This window comes from Tinamus guttatus, unplaced genomic scaffold (assembly GCF_059628265.1).
Source record: "Tinamus guttatus ecotype Peru unplaced genomic scaffold, ASM5962826v1 Tinamus_guttatus_pri_ptg000138l, whole genome shotgun sequence".
NCBI lineage: Eukaryota > Metazoa > Chordata > Aves > Tinamiformes > Tinamidae > Tinamus > Tinamus guttatus.
Window position 1 is genome coordinate 3689484 of NW_028288672.1, and position 22982 is coordinate 3712465.

Consider the following 22982-nt stretch of genomic DNA (forward strand, 5'->3'; position numbering starts at 1 on the left):
GTTTTGTCAGAATATATTGAAGGCAATAGTAAGCAAGGCTCTACCTGTCTCACAGTGTTTAAAATGGATATATTATACTCTAGCCCTCATCTTCCCATTTTATGTTTGCTCTGGAATGATGTGTATCATCTGGTTTGAGAGTATATTCATTCTCAATATCATTGTTGGGGGGCTGCCAAACTTCTCCATCATGAGTCCAGAGCAGGCAGCGTACTGGGATAATCACCCAGTGCCACTGCTGTGTAGATGCCTTTTTTTCTGCTAGCAAATCTGATCAACTGGACTTTTACTCAAGAACTAATTATTTTTCTCAGAAACATTCATGGATCGATTTCTTTATTGATATAGCTGTGAAATCATATACGATATGTTAGACCCACACAAGGGAAATAACTTTCTCCAAAAAGGTAGGAGCTATATGTAATATCGCTTTCTTGTGCCCTCATTTCCCAATAGCTTTACAATATGCACCTTCAGAACTAGGTCTGTGCTTGGCTCTACCATGATATTTTCTTATTGTTAAAAAAAGCATATAGGAAATCTCACGTGTTCTCTGCTCATGTTCTCATGTGTTCTCAACTCTAGATAATTTGTCAGTATTTACTGCTACCAGCAGTATCTTTTTTCTTCTTGGTGTACCATAGACTGGAGGCAAGTTGCAAGATTTGCATGCTATAACATGAGGTTTGGTCATTATGTAGGCTTATTTCATTTTCTTAAACCAAGGTATATAGCTCTTCCTTTGAGCCTACAGGGTTAGCTCCTGGCTTCCTACTGCCACTCCAGCTGCTGAGGACTGCTCTGTTCTTAAATTCTAAAGTATTGGTAAAACCAATAGTTATTATTCAAACAAGTAGTACCAGCAGATTAAAACATGCTCTTTTAGCAAAGTAATTTCTCAAAGAAAGTATGTTAACGCATACAAATGTAATAACCTAAGGCTTATTTTAAGTTTCTAATAACTCTTATGTGCTCTAAATAGTCATTGAGCAGTGTTATTTTGAAGGGGTAGTTAAGAAAAATCCTTAAGCAAACTTAAAATATACAAATAAAAGATTGGAGTGTCTCTATTAGCTGTTCATTTAATCCCAAAACTAAAATTGACTCCACTTGGGAAAAGGTTTAAAAATTATCTAAATTAACCTAATTAGTTTTCTAGAGATTTCAAATTAAATTGTAAAAGGTATATTCTTAAGTGGCAAATACAAAATTAAATTCTATTTTATTTTAATAAATGTATGTATTTTTAAATTTTGATATACTTTAATTAAATTCTTTCGCGGTTGGTGTGACACAACTTTAAATTTTACAGCTTGGAAACAGAAGCTTTTCAGAATCCTGATGAGATGCACTAGTCAAACAATCCTCTCTAAGTCTGCAATTACAAACATTAGAAACAGGATTTTAATGCTTAAATTATTTAATTCATAGGATATATCCGCAGTACATGGAGAAACCTACATCCAAATTCACTTCCCCCTGGGATTCTCCATATGCACACAAACATCAGAAGATTTCTAGAAGCAGATGTTTTGGCTGCTGTGAGTGTGTGCAACTGAGAAGTCACCTAGGCTCTATGGCTGACGCTGGCAACACAAATTGCTGGTGCCAAGGAAGGCTGTGGAGCAGGAGACTGAAGGGAGCTGGGAAGGGACAACCCCCTGCTGACTCTGTCACCAGGAAAACTGTGCCTGAAACAGCAGCAAAGACCTTGGTTCCAGCCTCCTCCCAGAGAGCAGGTTGGCTTCGTGTGTCTGGGCAGGTGTGGGCACAGACATCTAAAGCTAGTGTCAGTCTGTGCTGCTTCCCTAAAACTCCCCTGTGGCTGATGGAGATGCAGGCTGGGTTTAAATACAAGTACAGAGTCCATAACTTTTTAATAGTAATTTCGTTACGTGTTTAAGATTATTTCTAGCCCAAATTTCTTGAACAACAGGGGAAAAACTCACAGCAAATAGAAATCCTTTGATATAACATTAAATAATATAATTAATAAGAACTTTTTGATGACTGATAACTTTTTAGTAAAACAGTATTTGATAAGACCAAAAGTTATGGGCTATGTAAACCTGGCAGTGTGGCAGAATGGAATGTGACTACAGACTTGCAGCTATTACTTCCATGGACAGCATCTAGCAGCTAGCCACAGGACTAGTAAAGATCTGACTGCAAAAAACCTGATTCCTCACAAGACTGAAACTCAGGTTTCATGAAATGATATAAAACATTCTTTTTTCTGTTTGATAAAACATATAGGTATTTGGTAAACCTCAACACATATAATATCCAGATGAAATATATGTATTAATGACTGAAACTGAAAATCTTGACTATTTCTCAATGCTTGTGGAGAATTTCTGCAGCTGGCTTGTTGAAGGCGTAGGACCCTAAGCAGCAGGAAATGTAGGCAATTTTGCTACAGACCTCTGAGATGCCTGAAAAGGTCTAAGTACCCCTGCTGTGTCATCTGTCTGGACTCGTTCTTGCATGCAGTCTCTGGCCCAATGCATATTTATCAGTCTGAAGAGGAAGCATTTACAGAAGAGGAGAAGATATGTAGAGCAAGCAGTGAAGCACAAGAGGAAGGGATCCATAAAGTGTCACAGTGGGCCCCAAGGGCTGCTCCAAGTTTTTCCTCGGCTAGCCTGGTTCTGAGGTCTAAATGCCCAGCAGGAACTGGAGCACAGATCTGAAGACTGTCTCTCAGCTTCATCTCAAGGGAAGATACAGTTGGGTTTGTTCCAAGAAATCTCTGTGGTACAAGCTGAAGTGCGGTAAATACGGATGAAATGAAGCCTTGTTTCAACATAGCACTCTGATCCAAACTAAAATGCAAATTTGGACATGTGCAATGGAATCAGTCTTGGAATTTGCTTGCAACTATAGTAGTTTCTTATTGTCTGGAAGTGCTGGTTTGAATCATTGGTTGCAATGAGTCAGAGGACTTGTGTGTGTATTTCTGTCTTGGCAAATGAATAACCTAGCTACAAGCCTGCAGCAGGGGTCTAATCCCACCTGTTCCTCCTTTGCATATCTGCTACCCTCCATTTTCAATGGTTTTTTAATTTTTTTTTGTTGAAAAGAACAAACAAACAAAAAAGAGAATTCAGCAATGAAAAAAAAAAGTAAGAAAAGAAGGGAGGGATGTTGTGCCTGATCCCAAATTACTTATTTTAATTTGATTTCATTCAGATACATGATGTATTTAATCACCCTGTCTCTCTGTTCACATGTTTGCTTGCTACCTACCCAGATAAATTTTAGCCTATGGACTGTTTCAACTCAATTGTCTCCAATGATGGAAATCTAAAGATACTATGTTCCTCAGGAAATATTTTATAAGCTGGTGGTTGAATACTCTTACCTATTAATAAATAGCTCTTAACTCAGTAAATATTAATAAATACTCTTAGTTCAGCAAAGCTGTTAAAGCTTTACTGAGCAAAAGGTTTCTCTGCGTATTAAAAATATTCTTATTCCATTTTATTTGCTCCTGTCCAGTCAACATGTGTGTATCCTCATGCAAGCTAGCATAACATACTTTTTTTTTTTTTTTTGTTAGATGCAGAAGCATGGATATTGAGAGCTTACACTGATGAGAAGCATGAAGGCAATTTAGGCATGAAGGCAATTTAGGGCATGGAAATATTAAGGAACGCATACATTTTACATCAAGGTTACATCCTCAAACACTTTTTATAAATATATGGAAATTAGAATATTTTTTACTTTAGTAAAAGTAAATCAATAAATTTCATTTATCCATTAAAACAAAACAGCCCTTGTTAAGCCCCTATAGACAACTGAATGCCCAAGGCAGGGACAAATGGAGCCTTCCTATAGTTCTCCCACTTCATTTTCTGCCCTTGAGCTTATGTTCTCCTTACGGTGGTTTTGAACCCATGCTAATGAAAAGCCCACCCAGGACTGTCTCTCTCATTACTAAATGCAAGTTGAATTAAAATGTAACAGGAAATATTTCAGCATCCAACACTGTACTATAGCAGATGTATTTCATATCAAACATCTCCATGCCTGTTGCCAGTCACAACATTGCTCATTAAGATGACCAATGAGGTGACAGTTAAGAACTGTAAATATTTCTGCCATAGACATGTTCCTGCTCAGTGTCTGTAACAAACCTTCTCTTAATTATACCATTAGTGATTACCAGTCTTTAGTCCAGAGTTAAGCAATGAAGCAATAAAGCAAGAATCATTAACATTAATACCTGACAAAGTAGCTTTTAGATGTCCCAGGTGATTTTTTAAAGACAAGAAAATGCCAGTATCATAAGAATATGTTGCAACTGGTCTTTCTTGATTAAAATAGTGTAGTGGCATTGATTGTTTGGTACTTTAAGCAGCATTTAAATAATGATGGGATTTATTAAGATCATTTTACCATTGATAAATGAAGGTAATTCCAGAGCTGGAGACTTAGAGCAGAACACTAGATGAATATTACATCACTGTAGACTTAATCTTCCTCCCAATAATGCTAATTAAAAGTTCTTTCTTGTTTCAGTAGCATGGAATCTATGGAAAATATAGTCACATACACATTTTAAGACTCTGTAATGCACTGTATTACAGTATTAAAATACTGTATTACTGTATCAAAAAACCCTCATTGTCTTAATTTATGCATGTAAGACAGAATCACATGAATTAACTACAGCTGGTGAAATTTAGCTGCCATAATTTTTTTTTCAAAATTATGCTATGAATTAAACTAGGCCTTAATTAGTTTTGAGATATATTTATCTTAGAACTTCAGTCCTTCAGCTCTGGCCCCCAAGGGAGTCCTGGGCCAGTTTTCAAGATCATAACCTAAATCCCACAGGCTGTGTCTATATTAACAATTAGTGAGCTACAGAGCAGATCCATAGAGCAAAGCAGTTGATCCAAAGTCTGCACTATGCATGCTTGAAGGATCGCTTCAGAATAGCTGGGATTTGGTCTGTTAGCATTTGCAGCCCTTCAGGTGCACTCCTGGAATGTGACCTCCAGGTTAATTTCCCATGAGAGGAGTTAGTCCATGTGCCCCAAGGCTGCTCTGCTATGGTAGCCAAAGCACCCAGTAAAGAGGAAAACTAGGAGATTTACTTCAAAAGTGTGCTCATGATCCAAGCTGAAATGTTAGTGTAAACTCCCCCACAGAATACCATATGGATGTAAAAAGTCATCATATGCAATTCTTAGGCTGCAGCTCTAGTCTGCATCATTTACATGTGAAAGTAAAGCAGAGAGATGGGAAAACAATCTTGTCCATTCCTTTACTCACAGGTTGATTGCTTAATTTCCTATCATTATTGATTACTTTCTTATCAATTGATTTATTTTTAAATAAAGGGAGTTGCAGAATTATTTCTTTATAAAGGTAAAATTTCTTGATAAATTCAAAATATTTTTTTCTGAGGCCTTTTCACTTTTACCTACTAGGCACATAATAGATCTCCCATTAATGGGAGCATTTGTCAGCAGCTCACTGAGAAGAGAGAGAAGTAAGGAATCTTCAGCACTGGAATATTTCCTGCCATCAGAACAGACTTAATGAACAGGTTAGCTGGCCATAAATAGGTGGAGTATGTTTTCATAACTCCTGAGTGACCTGTGTAGACATCCTTACTGCTGTCTTTACTATCTCCATCTTCCTATGCTCCAGTGGTGGGTATGTCTCATCTCACTTTGATCACCTACAACGCAGACATTTACATCTAAGCTAGTTGTCTAGACTCTTTTTATAGTCTACGGGGGGAAAAAAAAAAAGACACTTCTTGGGCATGATTCGCATATTCTATTTAGACATCCATGGTAATATCAGATGACTCACTCCCTGGAAAGTAGCTATTTCCTTCCATTTATTTATTTATTTATTTTCCATTTACTGAGGAGCCTAGAGGAATAATTTCGACAAAGGAATTTACATTTTAAATGTTTGAGAATCTACTTTGAAGACCTACATATTTTACCCACTTAAGAAAATTCACCTCCATTTTAATCTGTCTTCTGACTAAGACCCCAACAATACATTTACTTCATTCTTAAGGAACAATTTCAGAAAACAGCAGTAGCTATTACGGCATTTTCACCTGCTTTCTCTTAGGTTATGGATCGCTTGCCTGGGCACAGGAAGGGACACTATAATCTACTGAACATTATTCTTGTGAGTTTATGTATCTGCTGAGACAGAAACCTCGGGCTGAATGTGAAGCTACACTTATATCCACGATCTATATGGACACTGTACGAGTAGTAGGGTTTAAAGGTAATTCTCAGAGCTTTCTCTTGCAACATTTAAACTTGATCACATTTAAACAAAGCATTTTATTACATCAAAGGGATCTTCATTCATGATTTTGATGATTCCCAGAGTTGCAATTCTATTGCTTCAGCAATAATCCACAGAACTAAATGTTTGACTGTGTAGTGTGATACCTTGAACTCTAGATGACAGAGTTGTGGTTTGGTTTCTTGCTCTCTGATAGGCTGTATTAAAAGTATCATCTAGTTTTCCTTACACTGAGCCTTGAGTGTATTTTAACCAGGAAAAAATGCAGGTTTTTGTGCAAACCTGGTTTAGCAAACTGCCTTCTGACAAACACTGCTGTCTGCAAAAATAGTGAAAACAACAGACCTGATGATCAGCTGTTTACAAGCTCTGCTAACTTCAGAGGATTTTGCCAGTAGCCTACAAAATGGCTGGAAGAAGGAGGAGCAGGATCAGCTCCACCTGTCATTTGGTAAGTGACGTTTTGCATGCAAAGAACTTCTTTGAAGGATACAGTATGAAGATTTCTACATCTAAAGCAGCTGTGTCAACTGGCTTTCATTTAAGAGGAAAGGTTATGGCTTGCATGTTGGAAAGGTACTGAAAAGGTACAGGCTTTATTTCCTGATTTAAAAACCTTTGTTGTACCTCACCTCAAAGATATCTGCATTTCCAGGGCTTGAAAAATAATTACTGTATATAGCTTTTAATCATTTTCAGTAAAATGGTTTAGAATGAAAGACGCTCTTAAACATGGCTTCATCAGTGAAGGACAATGTGAGATACTAAGTTTTCTGAAGCTGCAGAACTTGATACAGATATAGATAGATACTAAATCAATTATATGTATAAAACTACACAGCCATTATCCTAAAGGACATGTTAGTGGAGAGTGTCCCCATTATAAAGATGTAACAGTGCATAATTCCCTTTGTGGGCATTGTAATTTTGAGTTAATTAGGATTGAGTCTCTCTTCTCTTTTGCAAATATCATCTTGCTTTACAACAATCTCTACTGACTTCAATGTTCTGACTTGTGAGCGAATTTTACCAGTTCATTGCCCGCTTGTATTTTGGGAACACTTTATTTATAAATAACCTATTTCTTCATATATATTTGGTATGAATCTACCGTCATCTAACTTCTGAATCAGTCTTCTCCAGAATTCAGTCATGTTGAGAAGCATGTTCCTAAACTGTGTGTTAAGAAAATGTATCAAGTTTTATGGCAGTGTTCAAGAAGGAGTGTTTCACTGCCACAATCATCAGGGTATGATGTTATGGCATTCATGGACATAGACCAGATCTGTGTAGGAGCCATAGGCCTTGACTGCTCCTAGGGCTTGGTTGCCTGCTGCTGTGATGCAAATGTGTGACTTTGGACCAGCCTGCTGAGGAGAGAGTCTTGCAAGAAAGCTCTAAGAAATCTCCTCAGATGCTCCCCAGCACCACTAGGGAGCTTTTTTTCAGCTCCAGACTCACTTTTTGTCCTTTCCTGAGCTATTGTAGCCATGCCGTGCCTGGCGATGTGCATCTCTGATTCAGATCCTGATGCTCCCACTTGATCTTCCGCTCAAACATCAAGTCTGGCATCACCGGGCTGTGGTATAGCCCTGGTTTTGGCCACCTGACCTGCCAGTGACCTACTGTCACCTCTTGTCCTCTGTCCGTTGTAGGACTTGGGGAGGTCCTGCCTGCTTTGCCCTCACCCTTGGCTCCCAGCTCGCCCTCCCTGGAAGAGCAGCTCACTGTTCCTGCTCCTGAACAGTATGTAGAGATTCTGAAAAAAAAAATAATAATTTTTATAGAATGGTAAGTTGTGCATTGTTGCTCTTTCCAGCTGAGAGACACTCTGCAGCTGTTAAAATCTTCTAAAATATTGGAGTTAATGTTTGTAAATTAGCTACTAAAAATACCCTGTTTCTGAAAATACTTTCCCTGGAAACACAACGCTACCTTTCCTATATGATACCTAACTTTCTTTTTTTTTAATATATTCTAAGATTTGACACGTCTTGTTCACTGCTGGAAAGTTTGCTTGAAATAAGTCACAACTGGGCCTTCCCAAGATATATTCTATTTTACAGATGATTGCACACTTTCTCTGGCTTCCAGATAACACTTGTTTGTCATAGTTACTGCTATGAAATGCCATTTCTCCCTCTTTTTTCTCTATTCTCTACCTTTTGTAAAGAAGCATTAGCCTTAGAATGTCAAGTGAGTTCTCTTTTAGTAATTATATTTCTTGAAAATTTCAAACTCACATGTATTCTAAAATGTAATTCAGAACCCAATATTCAATGTCACCTTTAAGGAAATCGTTGACTTCATGCTTCTGTATTCCTTAGTGACTATTAATCAGCAGACTTTTGCCTAAAAGTGATTATTCAAGTGGTTTTATTGTCTCAGTAGTTTTAATCCCTGTGTTTGACTAACCCCAGAAGTTGTATTTCATCACTTGGATGATAGTATATATAAAAAAAAATCCTCATGGGAGAAACAGTGTTTCCTACTTGGCACCATCTCAAAGATACAAAAATCACCCCCTTTCAGATTTCACTGATGTCTATGCATGTGCATGTGTTTACGGAATAGCGCCTTTGGCATGAATTGATCAGTCAAAATCACTTCCTTGGATACTTGGAGGAATGTCTCCTCCACAGAAGGAAAAATAGAGGCATAGAGTAACTGAAGGAGGATATATTTGGTTTTGGCATTAAGAATAGCTAGAACTGAAATCTCTCAGGCTATGTCTCTAGGGTCCTGACATTTTAGTGTGGTCCTGAGTCCATGCCAGCATCCAGACCTGTCAGATGCTTCCTCTGAAAATTAGGACTTCTCACTCAAATAAGGGTGTTAAGAGAATTTAAGACCTCCTTTAAGACAGCTTGCTCTGCAGAAATGGATTTCTTCTATCCTGAGTTAGTTGTGCAAGTAGTCGATGTCACCAGTTCTGACATAAGTCTTCTGTACAAACTGACATTAGCTGCTGTTGAGGTTGAATCAGAAAGAATTCTTTTGAAGAATGATGGATATATTTTGCCTCTCTTTTGTGCCATATATCTTCATGAAATAAGACTATTTTCCTGTAAAGCTTTCTCCATTCTCCTTCCCTTCCTTTTTCCCTTCCCTTTCCTCTTCCCTTTCCCCTTCCCCTTCCTTTTTTCCTTTTTCCATTTTCCTTTTCTCCAGGAATAAATATCTTCCATGCTCATATTTACTCAAAACACAGCACACATTGATTAATTATGCATATTTATCATAAGCCGGCCTAAAAGTCTTTGTTCTACTCAGTGTAGACACAAATAACAAAATATAGTAACTATATTCCCCAGTTTGTGCCTAGAAAAGATGTGGCTGAGAGAGAGAGAAGGGCAATATGGGCAAGCTAGAACACATCAGAGGTTTCCTTTCCATATCCAGCTGCAAGGTACACACAGTGGTAGAAGCATCAGCTGTGCCCAAAGAATCATGCTTATTTTTGTTGCACTTTATTTGAAACTCCTCTAATTTCAAAGTCTAAATAAAGATTATGCATTGCTCGTTTTCCTGATACAGGTTAGCGAAAACCCTTTCTTTAAGATGGAGCACTGCTCATGCTCTAACATGGGGTTAACTCATGAGACTATATTCCAGATTTCTAGAACAGAACCATTGAAACCACAGCTCCTCCCTCTTCTCTGAACAGGGAAGGGTTTTGGAAAAAGTAAATGCAAAAATAAGTTAATAAATTCTGCCCAAGACCTGGCTCACTTCCCTGTGCCATTTTCCAAGAGTAAAAGAAGAAACCATTAGAGGATCAAAAGACTCATCAGATATTGTCAGAGCCCTCTGGCTTGCCTGGGACAGGCCTTTAACACCGAAATTCAAACACCACCATGTAACCAAAGTGACTGTGTCAGCACTGGTTGCATGTGTTAAATCGTAAAGGAGTTTTCCTCCTTCCAGCATTGCTATAAAAAAACAAGTAAGAAAACTCTGGCCAAAGCAATGCAAAACTTTCCCGGTTATTATAGAGGGCAGAGTTTGGAGAAGTTTGAAATGAAAAAAAAAAAAGGAAAGAAAAAAAAAAGGTTTAATGAGCCTGATGAGCGTGGCCACGGGCTGCCTGCACTGGGGTCCTCTCGCACTCCTCGGCCCTGCTCGGCCCTGGAGCCGAACCGAACCGAGCGGATCGGGGCGGTGCAGTTGCAGGCAGCGCCCTCGAGGTGGAACCTTCGCACCGAGGCAGAGCCGGGCCGCGGAGCCGCCGCGCCCGCGCTGCCCGCGCTGCCTCCCGGGCGCGAGGGGGCCGGGGCTGCCCCGGCGGGGAGCCGAGCAAGGGCCTCTCTGCCCCGCGCTGCAAACGGAGCGGCGGCACCGCGACGGCGGGGGGCTCCTATCGGGAGAGCAGCAAACTCTTCCAGACTGTTCCAGTAAGCGACTCCCGGCTGGGTCCCCCTGGGTGGCCCTGGCTCCGGGGGATTTGTCTTGGTGCCTAAGGGAAACAAACAAACAAAACAGCAGGGAAGCCCTTCATCCGACATCAAAGCTGGGAGCCGAAATAGGGCATGAGAATAAACGCGTCGGGAAAGCTCCCCGATACATGGATCCAGTGAGGAGGGCGATCGCTGCCAGCTCTCGGCGGGACGGGAATGCAGTCCTCGGCACCCCGGGCCCTGCTCTCCCCAGGGAGGTCGTGTTGAGCGCCCCGGGCCCCGACAGCCCTTGAGCTTTAGCTGGCTTTTTCTGCCCATACCCGCGCGGTGCAGCCGCTCGCCCGGCGGAGAGGCCGGAGGAGGTGCCGGGGCTGCGAGCCCGGCGGGCTCCTGGGCACCGCACGGAGCCGGCTCCGCGCCGCCGCCTTCAGCACCGCGAACAGCTACAAGTGGGGCCGCGATGCGCGGAAACGGGGCCCCGCGCCGCCTTGCGCCGCCCCGCGCAGCTCCGCGCTGCTCCGCGCGGCTCCGCGCGGCTCCGCGCGGCTCCGCGCCGCCCCGCGCCGCCCCGCGCCGCCGGGGCCGGGTCGCGGTAAAGGGCGGGCGGGCGGCGGCGCTGCCGGCGGGGCCGCTCCGCGGGCGCGGGCGCGGGGCGGGGGCCTGGCCGTGTGTCCGCCCTTGCGATTGAGCGGCGAGGCGGGCGAGTATCGTCACAGGGGCTGAGCCACGAGTCCCAAAAAGTTTTTTTTTTTTTTTTTTTTTTTTTTTTTTTTTTTTTTGAAGAGGGGGAGGAGGAAGAAGGAAGGAGACGGTGGGGAAGGTTTGGCTTGGCTAGACTGCGAGTGTTATGCAGCACTATTGAAATCGCACTCCTAGGTACCTGTCCCAGGCTGAGCTCATGCGTATCGAGCTGACGCTCCAGGGGGAAGCTATTTGAGACAGAAATTACCTCATGCTATTCCCGACCGGCTCCTGGTATTAATTCCAGTGACCTCTACAGTAATATGGATATGCAACTATCTCCGATCAAGGTATTTGTGTGTGTGTGTGCGTGTGTATTTCCTCCAGTTCTTATTTTAAGGGGACTTGAGTGCACAAATAATGCAAGTTTTGCCTCAGTTGCCGTCTTGGGGCTGGGCAGTCTCTCCTCCTGCTTTGCGGCGCTGGGAGCTTTTGCTCATTGCTTTAATTATTTATCATTTTTATTGTCGATATCCTCCCCCAATCAGCTCCAACGAAAGAGATCGCGGGCTCGGTGCCGTCATAGCAGCAACAAGAAAGGGAGGATGTCGGTGCTCCCGATCTGCTCCTTGTCTCCTTAAGTGGGTGCTATCCCCCTATTGCCCCCCGCGCTCCCGCCGTCCCTCCCGGGTTGCCCTGGGGGGTTGCTCAGGGGGTTGCCCTGAGCTTTCCGCCGTCCTCCTCGCGTTTCTTTAGCCGAGGGGAAGAGGTGGCGAGGGTCTTAGGGGGCGCAGGGCGAGCCCTGTTTGCCACCAGCAACTTCGCGCTGGGCTCCGGGGCCGGACGAGCTGCAGCGGCCGCCGGGGTCGGTACCGGGGCCGCTGCCGGCTCCTCTCGGCCAGCTCCGCGGGTCCCGGCGGGTGCACAAGGAAGGGGAAACCCCGGCGGCCCCCTGGGATTTCCTTGCCCGGGTAGGAGGGCGAGGGCCCGCGGGGAGTGTTCGCGGCCGCCGGCGCGGAGCAGCGCTCCCCCAGCGCGGGGCGTGTGTTTTGTTGCGGGAATCCTGAATGTCGGCGAGGGAATGCACAGCACAGTGAAAAAAAATAATAAAAAATCCCAAGTAATAAAAATCGACCGCTGACCCAAAGTGCATGCAAATCCGACATTGGCATTTTGGAGTTTGCAAGCTTCTGACCTCTGGGACCGGGGATTCATTAAAAGAGTCTTAGGTTTTCATTGAGGGGAACCCAAGCGCATTAAAGCTGACCGTTCGGCGGGCGGAGAGGCAGGAATCACCGGCGGCCCTAACTACAAGGCGATGCCGGCGTGCGTGGGGCGCGGGCGGGAAGCGGGCAGCCCGGTACCTCCGAACGCGCTCGGGCTCCTAGGCGCAAGGAGCGCGGCCGCGGAGCGAGCCGGGCTGAGCTGTGCCGGGGTCGCTCAGCGCCAGACGGCAGCCGGGGCAGGGATGAGCCTGGGAGGAGGCAGGAAAGAGGAGCTCGCCGGAGCGCAGAACAATAGGGGGCTCCCTAAGAGGGAGGAACGCCGCGGTGATGGGCGACGGTCGCGAGGAACGCGGCGCGCTGGGCGCCCCTGCGCGGGCGCGGAGCGGGGCCCCCCGCGGGCAGCGCAGGGCTCCGCGCACCGACCGCTCCTCCGGTGCCGCCTGCATCGGCCGGGCGGGAGGAGGGCAGGGTGAAAACCCAGAACAAGAGCGAAAAGGCTCTCCGGGCTGCCTGGGGAAAGCCGCTTGATGGTCGCTTGCTGGAGGAGAGGCGAAACCAGCTCTTACGGTGTTGCATTCATGCGGTTTATTCAGCTGTGAGACCAGAGAAGGGCAGGGTTGATGCTGTTTCCCACTGAAAAATGTAAGCTTCTATTAGCCTAACCGTTGCTGAAGGACCTGAGCTGTTTTAGCAGGGTAGCTAGTCTGGCAGACGGATATTTTGGGAGATGGTAGAAAGTGAAGGCAGGAGCTCCAGTGTATTTGAAAAGCGGCTGATGAGTCTGAGTGGAAATATTTCACACTAGGACAAAATAGTTCCTGTAAACAAGATGCTAAGGGTGACTTGCCTTGAAGTCCTGTTTTTTTCTGTATAGGAGGCTGCCCAGCTGCAAGGGCACAGCAGATGATTACAGAAGAGCTGAGGTAGATAGGGCAACTTATGTGAGTGAAGAATCTCTCTCCAGGTTAGGAGTTGTGATGTCAAGGCCTAAGGTTTTCTAGATTCCCTTCCGTTGTCAGCAAAACCCGTTAATCTTCTGTATGTTTCAAGTTATTGTGTCCAAGTGGCAACTATTTACCTGTTCAACTGAGCTATTTGTTCATCGCTGAATGTTGTGGATGAAAAAGAGACAGCTTTTAAGTATGGTAAAATGAATATTAGCAAGACGCAATCTTTATATGATAGTCTTGAAATATGATATCAGCAGTAAGAATTGAGAATATAGACATTTTTGCATTTTTTCCCCCCCAGAAGTTATGAATGGAAGTTGCTGTTTTTTTGTCCCAGTTCGATGAAACCAGACCACTTTTGTGTTATGTGGACAATCTGACTGGTGTTTGGAAAAAAAAAAAAAAAAAGTGTCTGGCTGGCAACTTCAGTTAAAAATGTTCCATGAAGTTCAGTGAACAGATTTTCCTGTTTGCAGTGCAGAGAATGCTATTTTCTCCTGCAGCTGTCTGCAATCATAAGATTCTTTTTAACAATATTTCCAGGTGAATGTGCCGAATCTTCCAATAATTTCAGCTATGAGTTTACTGTTAACTGAAGATTGCTCTTTCAGGAGTTTTGCTACCAAAATAAAGATTTATATAGCACTTTCAGCCCATTATTTAGAGTTCATTAACATGCAGACCTCCCATAATGAGGCCATCTCCCAGTGGAGTAAGTCTGTGGCTGGAATCATAGCTGGATTTGGTGCGTGCTGAGACGTCCAACCCTGCAGTGTCATGCTAAGGTACCAGACCTTGAGTACCAACTGACTTCTAGGGCTCAGTGCTTGTTAAAGGGAGAAATTTAAGAAGCAAATGGTTCATCCAGAGAGAATTTTCCATTGCTTCTGTCTTGCAGCATCCCATCTCCTGAGGTCTAAAATTAAAGCTATTTTACAGCAGAACGAGTGGAGCAATGTGCTGAAATCCTTATTTTAAAAATAGTAGTATGCTCTGATAGTACAAGGTATTTTTAGTGAATTTAAACCAAGAAAGGCGTATATTTCAAGGTGACTAGAAGAGAGTCTTGGTGCTGCACTTCTTGAACTTGTAAGACCCTGTGCCTGGGAAATGTGTGAATTTCTTCAGTGAAGTTTTATGTCTAGTGAGCCCTAGCTGCTACAGTGGGAAAGCTGTAGCTTGAGAATGCATTTGCATTAATTCAGACTTTTATGATCAATTTGGAAAGGATAGTGTTTTCGTTTGAAATAAATCTCTGAACATGAGGAAATATCATTCTGACTTTATAGCCTGGAAGCCCATGCTTTTTTACTAAAATTCATTGATAAAAATGGAATTCATCTAGATCAGATGCTTTCTACTTAGCTACAGAGGCTTATAGTATTCTGTAACAGTTAATATATAAAAAGTGTGACATGAATAAATTAGATAGTATAATAAAAGCTTTTATTTCTTAGGTAACATCAAAAGACTAAAAGGTCTTAAATTTTTAAAAAGGGCACTTTACAATTTTCCTTCCATTTTATAGACAAGTGGCGAACACTGGGAACAAGAAATCATGTACTTATTTCAGGAAATTATACAAGCTGAGGCAGAACAATTAATGATTTGTAGACTGAAATACTGAAAAATGCTTATTCTGAATTCATTCAGGTTTTAACCTGTTCCAGATAAGGTTTTGGACTCCAGCTCACTTTAAATTTTTCAAGCTTGTTTGGAACTTAGGTCTCAATAGTTGAATACATCACTTCTTGCTTATACAAAGAGCAACGGTTGCTTTATTTTCTGGGTATTCTTTTGCTGTAAGAAATTGAACCAAGGCTGAGCAAGAGAAAAGCAGCATTTTTCCCTTCATGAATATTTTCACATTTTCAGTGGTGCAATCTTGTTCCCTAAGTCTCCATAGAGTGTTGAATAAGAGCAGTCTTATCTTTATTGCCTCAAAGAAATGGTTCCTGTATGGGTTGTAGTAGAGTATAGAGTAGTGCATAGACTAATGAGTTGATGGTTTATTATGGGACCAAAAAGGAAATCCCATCTGTGTATGTTTTAGATGCAGATACACTTTTGCTCTTTGCTGTTTTGATCTCTTTTCTGTGTTTTTCTACTATGGAAATTAAGATAAATGCCAGCTGTGGCTGGCTGATAACTAAGACAATCTTTTCTCTATGGTGTGGGCCATAGAATCATCCATAAGAGCCATCTTAAGGAATCAGATCAAGTCACTGGGAGCTAGTGACGACAGTCAAGTTCCTGCATTTGTAACTGATGATAAGTTCTGAATTGGTGCCTTTAAAACCACTATAAGCTCTCGGAGCTGACGTCTGTGCTCCCCATGTGCTCATAAGGAACTGAAGGAGAATGATAGGAATGCGACATAAGGCAGCACAGAGTTTGTTCATTTAGATTCATCCCCAAGAAAAATTCCAGCAAAACAAAATATTAAGAGACACCGAAAGTCTGGTGCTCTGCTATTCCAAATTGCAAGGCTTTTATTCACACCAACTAAACATGTTTTGTTTTTGAGTCTTTGTTTTGTTACAAGATCACAGTGAGATAATGTTTCATAAGTAGAAGACTCTCTGTTCTGAGTATTTTTCTTGGGCCTTCAAATACCCATTATTTAAGAATTCTTAGGTTTTGTGAACTTAGTATTATCATTTTGGGAAAATGATGTAACAAAATAAGAACAAGATGATTGGTTTAAAGCCTTATCAAACCATACTTTGAGATTTGTTACCACAGGACATACGAAAATCTTGTGAAAAATATTTTTAAGTGTCTTTGAAAATAAGTTTAAATGTATCCTTGTTTTCCCTCTGATTTGATTATTTATATGCCGGAAACCAATCAGTTACCTTGAGACAAAATATTTCTCTGCAGATGACCCAGATTTTCTATATAGGCAATGATGAGAAGTTGACACTTGTTCAATACGATTACTTTCAGCATCAATTTTAGACTTTTCTTTCAGAAAAAAGATCAGATGAATTGACCCTACAAAGATGCTTGTTCTCCATAGCCTACAACAGATTCCTTGAGAGACTGGCTGAGGTGCAGTTTCTTACAGTGTATATATCTAATATTAGAAGAAATTAAGTCTCTCTCCCTCCTCCTCAGAGATCTAAAAATCTAATTGGATATGGGATTTTGTTAAATATTGAAATAAATAAATCCCACTCACTTTAGAAACAAAAAACAGAGCAATGGGGTAATATGGAAATACTTAGGACAGGGTCAGTCAGGTATTTGGATATCTATGAAGAAATCCTGGCCTTATTAAAACTCTTGGGATTTTCCAGATGTCAAAGAGGCTACAGAATTATTCTTATTTTATGTGATCCAAATGCAAGCACAGAACAGAGATATTGTTAATGTTGGATCTCAGAATAAGTAAAATGGTCAGAAAAGGAATACTGTATATATAGGTGTTTTCTTGGTAGACCACATTGTGCTTTCTTTGCTTAAGAAAGCATTTACTGTTTCAATTCATTTGGATATTAAACTAAAATACGTTCCAGATAATTTCAAAAATTTAATTACTTTTGAAGTTCTTGCCCTGAAAAAACTGAAGAGCATATTAAAGTTTAAGAATTCTGATTATTCCATTGTCATGAATGGAACTTGCCAGTGGGAGTAGGTGTAATCGCAATTCTGTAAGTTGGAATAGAATATATTGCTGTATCATTATATACATACGTATATAAACAACATGTTTTGGATCAATGCTCTTACTAGATGTCATGTTGGATGACATAAAAATAAACGCAAGTTACTGGTCTGGCTCTGAACATTAAGCTAAGTTTACTTACCTTGATTTTGCTTTTCCTCTGCTGTCATCATCAATTCTCAGCTTGTAGTACAGTGCAGCCAGGTGTTCAAATTCACAGAAGGCCAAGAATTACTCTCTTACGGAATGTGGAAAGTAAAACCTAGGCAATGTAATTTATATTCAAAAGTAAATACATTGTGTGACAGACAAAAAACTGCTGAACTAAACAGTGTTTCTCATTTTATTTCAGAAGAACCTCCACTGCAGGGTAAAATACAAGGACATGAGCTACTGATCTCCTCCTAGCATCAGGATCAGAGAAACGACCTTACACTTTGCCATCAATTAAATGCAGTTGAAAACCACCTCTCCACAAAGCTGATCAATTCACAACATCAGCAGACATCTTTTGTAAAACACATTTTGTGTACTTCCGCCGAGATATTTTTTCTACCTGCCGCATGGTTCTATACTACTTACTGGGCACTGATGGTAGCCTCCAGAAAGTGCAGCTTCAAATGGTCAACTTCACCCTTTAGCAAGAAGAAAACCTGGATACTGGATAGCAACAACGCCTTCAGAGAAAATGATATACGACAGAAAGCGATTAGTTTCCTGCCATTGTTTCTTCCTGTTAACAGCCAAATTCTATTGGATACTCACCATGATGCAAAGAACTCATTGCCAGGAATATGCCCACTCCATCCGACTGGATGGGGACATCATTTTGGGAGGACTGTTCCCTGTCCATGCAAAAGGGGATAGAGGGGTGCCTTGTGGGGAGCTCAAGAAGGAGAAAGGGATCCACAGACTAGAGGCAATGCTGTATGCAATCGATCAGATTAATAAAGATCCTGATCTTCTAACCAATATCACTTTAGGTGTTCGGATCCTCGATACGTGTTCCAGGGACACTTATGCTTTGGAGCAATCTTTAACATTTGTGCAAGCATTGATAGAAAAAGATGGTTCAGATGTGAAGTGTGCTAATGGTGACCCACCTATTTTCACGAAGCCAGACAAGATATCAGGTGTGATAGGTGCTGCAGCAAGTTCTGTGTCCATTATGGTGGCTAATATTTTAAGACTTTTTAAGGTAAGGAACACTTTTTACTCCTCATTTAAATTTTAAGGAGAATAAAATCACATGATTGTGTATTAATGCTTTCAAGGAAGGAAGGACAGAAATTTGAAATGACTGATTTGCCCTTTAGAAGTTAAAAAAGAAAAAGCAATGACTGCATACCCTAGTTTAACGTGCCAAATGCCGCTTTTGAAGTTCTGAGCAACCAGAGCGAAATGTGCACACATTTTAATTCTTTAGGGTGCTTTATTCTTTTTTTTTTTTTTTTTCTGTTACTCAGATTTTCTTCATATTACGTGTTTATGCTCATCAAGACCAGGTTGAAATTTATTATTTCACACATTTTTAGGGGAATGCAATAGAAGGTTTAAATAAAATCCATTTGTAGGAGGAACAGATAATTTCCCTAAGTAGGAAGAAAGGCTGGCAATAATCTAGTGTTATTGATGTGCATGTCTAGCCAAATGAAGTGTACTGAAATATCTTTGATTTCCTTGAAATCTTAACCTCCTCCATCATTTTCACAAGGTGATTTTTTTTTTCCAGACTTTGTTATTACTTTGTGAGAGATTACTTTTGGACAGTAGTTCTACTGGCATATTGTTCATTTCCTTATGTGTACTTTATTAAGTTCTGCTCCTATAAATGCTGGAAAAGTAAGCCTCCGCTCTTAAACTCACCAGGCTAGGTGGAAAGATGAACACATTCTAATCAATCAACTTACCTGGCACAGATCAGGCAGCTAACATTTAATTTTCAATTCTATGAAATGGTAAATAGATCATGGTAAGATGAGCACACTTTTTCAATGCACAAAATGGCCGTAGCATTTCATTTGAATATATTACTGTCCTATTACTGCCTACTGTTATAGATTGGCCCCTTCCATTCAAAAATCTTTTCTTATGTCCCGGTAACCTCATAATCACTGAAAGTCATGTAAAAGGCCGTTTCTTTGTCTTTAGTGAAGAGGATTCTGATATTCTTAAATATTGCTGTTACATATTTTGGAAATGGTTGCACTTGCCAAGCTGTTGTGCCTGAGAGATTGCACAGAAGCAAGAAAAGATGGTCCTTTTGGAAGATTTCTCAATCTGGAAAAGAGTATTTTGGTCATTCATACTGTCCGTCTTTCCTGTCTGGTTCTCTCATGAAGGACATAGTCATGTTGTATAATTCAGTGGAGGAATGAAGTGTCTGCTGGGCTGTGGTGAGATGTTTGCTACAACATAACTGAGCCTTGGTCATATTTACTGCACACATTTGCTGCACACATTTGAGAGTCATGGACTTGGACTAGACATGTGCTTTGCTTGTGAAAGTCAAGTAAGCAAAACTAAACTGAGATTTAGGAATATTGAATATGGAGAGCACTGTTGGAGCCACAGCTAGGGGAGAAAGGGAGGGCTGTCCTTCTTGGGAGTAACCATGCATGCTGCAGGACACATCTATTTTTAATTTAACATCCTTTTTCAACGCTGTGTTACTCTATTAAATAATGCATAGCTCTAAGTAGTGATAGATGGAATGGTCACTTTAATGCCCATCATAGTGCAGAATCACATAGAATACCACTTCCAGCTTTGAGTTGAATGCAGTGTAGTAGACTGATTTAAGAAACTAAGCCCCATAAGGCATGCATTAACTGTGAATTAAGAGCAGCAAGAAGGAAAGAGGCCTATGAATTGTCTAAGATACCAGCAATTTGTCTTCTGAAACCATGACAGCTACCTCCTGATTTCCATTATGCAATAAGATTGCAAATAACATTCTACTGCAGTCTTAATCAATAGAGGGCCACGTGATATCCCCTCTGGGGAAAGATCTTATTTACCCATTTAATTGATGTAACACAGCTGCTGGCAAAAAGAGGAGACATCTCTTTTAGTTTTAATTATAGATCCTGCACACATATTCTTAATAATGTAAAAAAATGACAAATGATGCCCTTTAATGTCTCATATTGGACCAGCAGCTGAAGTCCGTTTTTTTCACCTTCCCTCAGGAGTAGCTTTGTTCCCGATGGGGGGATTCATTGCATGTGTGAAGGCTTCTGGTTGGCCCCATTTTAGCAGCATTATAGAAACCATGCACAATGGCTTTAAGCAAGCACAATAGGAAATAGAGGATCATCTGTCAGAAATGTAGAAGTACAATCTGGTTGCGTGTCACCAAAGAAGACATGGGCTGAGGTTCTCAACTGAGAGCCCCACAGGGCTGTGTGATGGAGGACCAGAACCATGGTACATGCTCACAGAAGTTCCTAGGATGGAATCAGTGTTGAGTGAGCCTGAGTGTCCAGGCTGGGCACTCAGCTGGTATAAACACCTGTAATTTAATTAGTGCTGATGATAACCATCATGCAAACACCTATTCCCATTATTATCAGGATGAATGCAATTCATCCATATGACTAGCAATTCTATTCATCAAGATGACCCTGTAATTTGAAATTCAGTATTGCTTTAATATCTGCTCTGAAGTTCCTAAATGTCAGGACTGCATATTTCTTGACAACATTGTTACCTAGTGAAATTTTAATCTCTGATGAAATTGCGAGAAATATATCACTCAATGTGATTACATACAAAAAACCAGCCTGAGAAATATTATGCTCAGCAGCTGGTATTTTTATGATGCTATTTTTCTTTTCCATTTTTTTTTTCTTTCTCTCATCGATTCTGCAATGTAAAACACACTGGTCAATAGCCCTATCTGATGATCTATTGGATAGCATAAACTGATTGATATTCTTGGTATCCTTATATCTAAGTCTGTTTTCATGAGAAGGGGGGAAGAGAGAGTATCACAGAAAATATTCTTGATCTATAGCCAAACAGCTCACCTTGAATTCTCTGACCTTTTCTTTTTGGGCATGTCTAAGCACCACTTAACAGGTAACTTTCTGCCTTTAGTAGTTGCAAGACATTAAGGGGCAAATTTAGATAGCCTAAATTTCACGTGTTGATGTTTTCAGACCTTTCAGAGGCACTTTGCAAACAGGAATGAATTGTTCAGGGAATTAGCTTGTGGACTGGTTATTCTTTTACATATGATAACACGGAGGTTGCTTACATTACTCTGAATTTTGATGAAAAGAATAGTGTGTGAAGCATGTTTATTAAGCTTTCAGAACTTGTAGGCAATCTTGCTGCAAATATAGTGGAATAAAGAAAGGACCTTCAGAAGCAAAAAAAAAAAAATTACGGCACAAGATATTAGCACAATAAATACTTGCTTAAGCAGTTCTGCTTGGATCTCAGGACAGATTGTCCTCAGCTGAAGCTGCTGGTGTATCATTTTATGGAGTTGTTTTTAGCAGAGCACCTCAAGGGTGGGCTGCTCCACAAGGGAAACTTAAGTCAGGAGCAGAGGGTGACAGTGAGGAAGGGCAATGGTCTCATGAGTGGGAGTCTCATAGCATCCAAATGAGAAGACCAAAGCAGGTTTGGGCGCAGTAGCCAGGCTCAGCTGGAAGGCCAGTGATTGCCAGCCAAGACCCTGGTAATGCACAGGCCTGAGGCCAGCTAGGAAGGCACGTCAACAAGGCAAGGTCAGACTTTGTGAAGACCAGCAATACAGCTTTGCTAGAGCTAAAATGCAGTGGTCTGAGTGAAGGGAAAAGGGCAGTCTGACATTGTTTTAGTGTTTCCCATATGAAGTTACTGTAGAAATAGAGTAGGCAAGTTTGGACCCACTTAGTTCCATTTTTCTGGTGAATGAGGAACTATTCTTTCCTCTGCTTAATGGAGGGTTAGGTCACTGATTTTCCAGCCTGGAAAGTTGGCTGCCAAGCTGGCTCCTGTTTGCCTTGTAGACTGAGTCAGAGACCAGATGTCCCTGTTGGCCAACAGTCAGTAGTCAAGAGGGAATGCCTCTTTCAACTGAATTATTCAGGAGAAATTTCCTGCATTCCTCTCTTTCTCTGGCTTTGTCTTTCTGAAATTTTGGCTCCCACTATGGCACAAAGGTAGGGTCCAGTGATGCCCTTTAGTGTCTTTGTGTGAAGCCCGTAAATGCTTGGGCTGTTCTCAGCCCCTTCAAACTCAGTTTAGGGGAAACGAGAGATGCTGTAACTCTTAACATATTGCGTTCCTTCTATTCAGGGAAGGAACTTATTAAAATGTCTGACTAACTCTATTTAATGGTTAATGTCTGCTGGAACAGAGTGAGACATTTGTTTATGCTTGTTTCTTCCCATCTAAAAACCTCACGCTATTCCTGAACTCCTTGGTACACTCCATCTGTCACCTTCACACATCTTCTAGCCAGTGTCACACTGGGAGCAGCCTAGGGACGATGGCTTGCATGCGAATCAAGACGGGTGGACAATATGCTCGGTGAACTGTGACGTTAAGCTTTTATATATATATTCATATATATATATACACACACACACACACACACATATATATACACACATATATAATATATGTAAAATATATACAACAGATTATGTATTCAATAAACAAATATACAAATATATAAATATATGTGTATATAAAACCAAAAAATTCCTTCGCAATTTTGTCCTTCCCTCTCTTCCTTTCCCTTCCCTAGACTAATACGTACTTTGTG

The 22982-nt window shown here is 41.3% G+C and overlaps 1 protein-coding gene across 2 annotated transcripts in view; it reads left to right on the forward strand.

The window, feature by feature from the left end:
* The first annotated feature begins 11447 nt into the window (after positions 1 to 11447).
* The window catches only part of GRM8 (glutamate metabotropic receptor 8), a 318278-nt gene continuing 306743 nt past the window's right edge, over positions 11448 to 22982 (forward strand). For both annotated transcript variants that reach the window (XM_088521883.1, XM_088521882.1), the window contains exons 1-2: positions 11448 to 11722; positions 17571 to 18416. In XM_088521883.1, the coding sequence (XP_088378009.1) occupies positions 17907 to 18416 (510 nt within the window). In that variant the 5' untranslated portion in view covers positions 11448 to 11722; positions 17571 to 17906. The remainder of the gene's footprint in view (positions 11723 to 17570; positions 18417 to 22982) is intronic.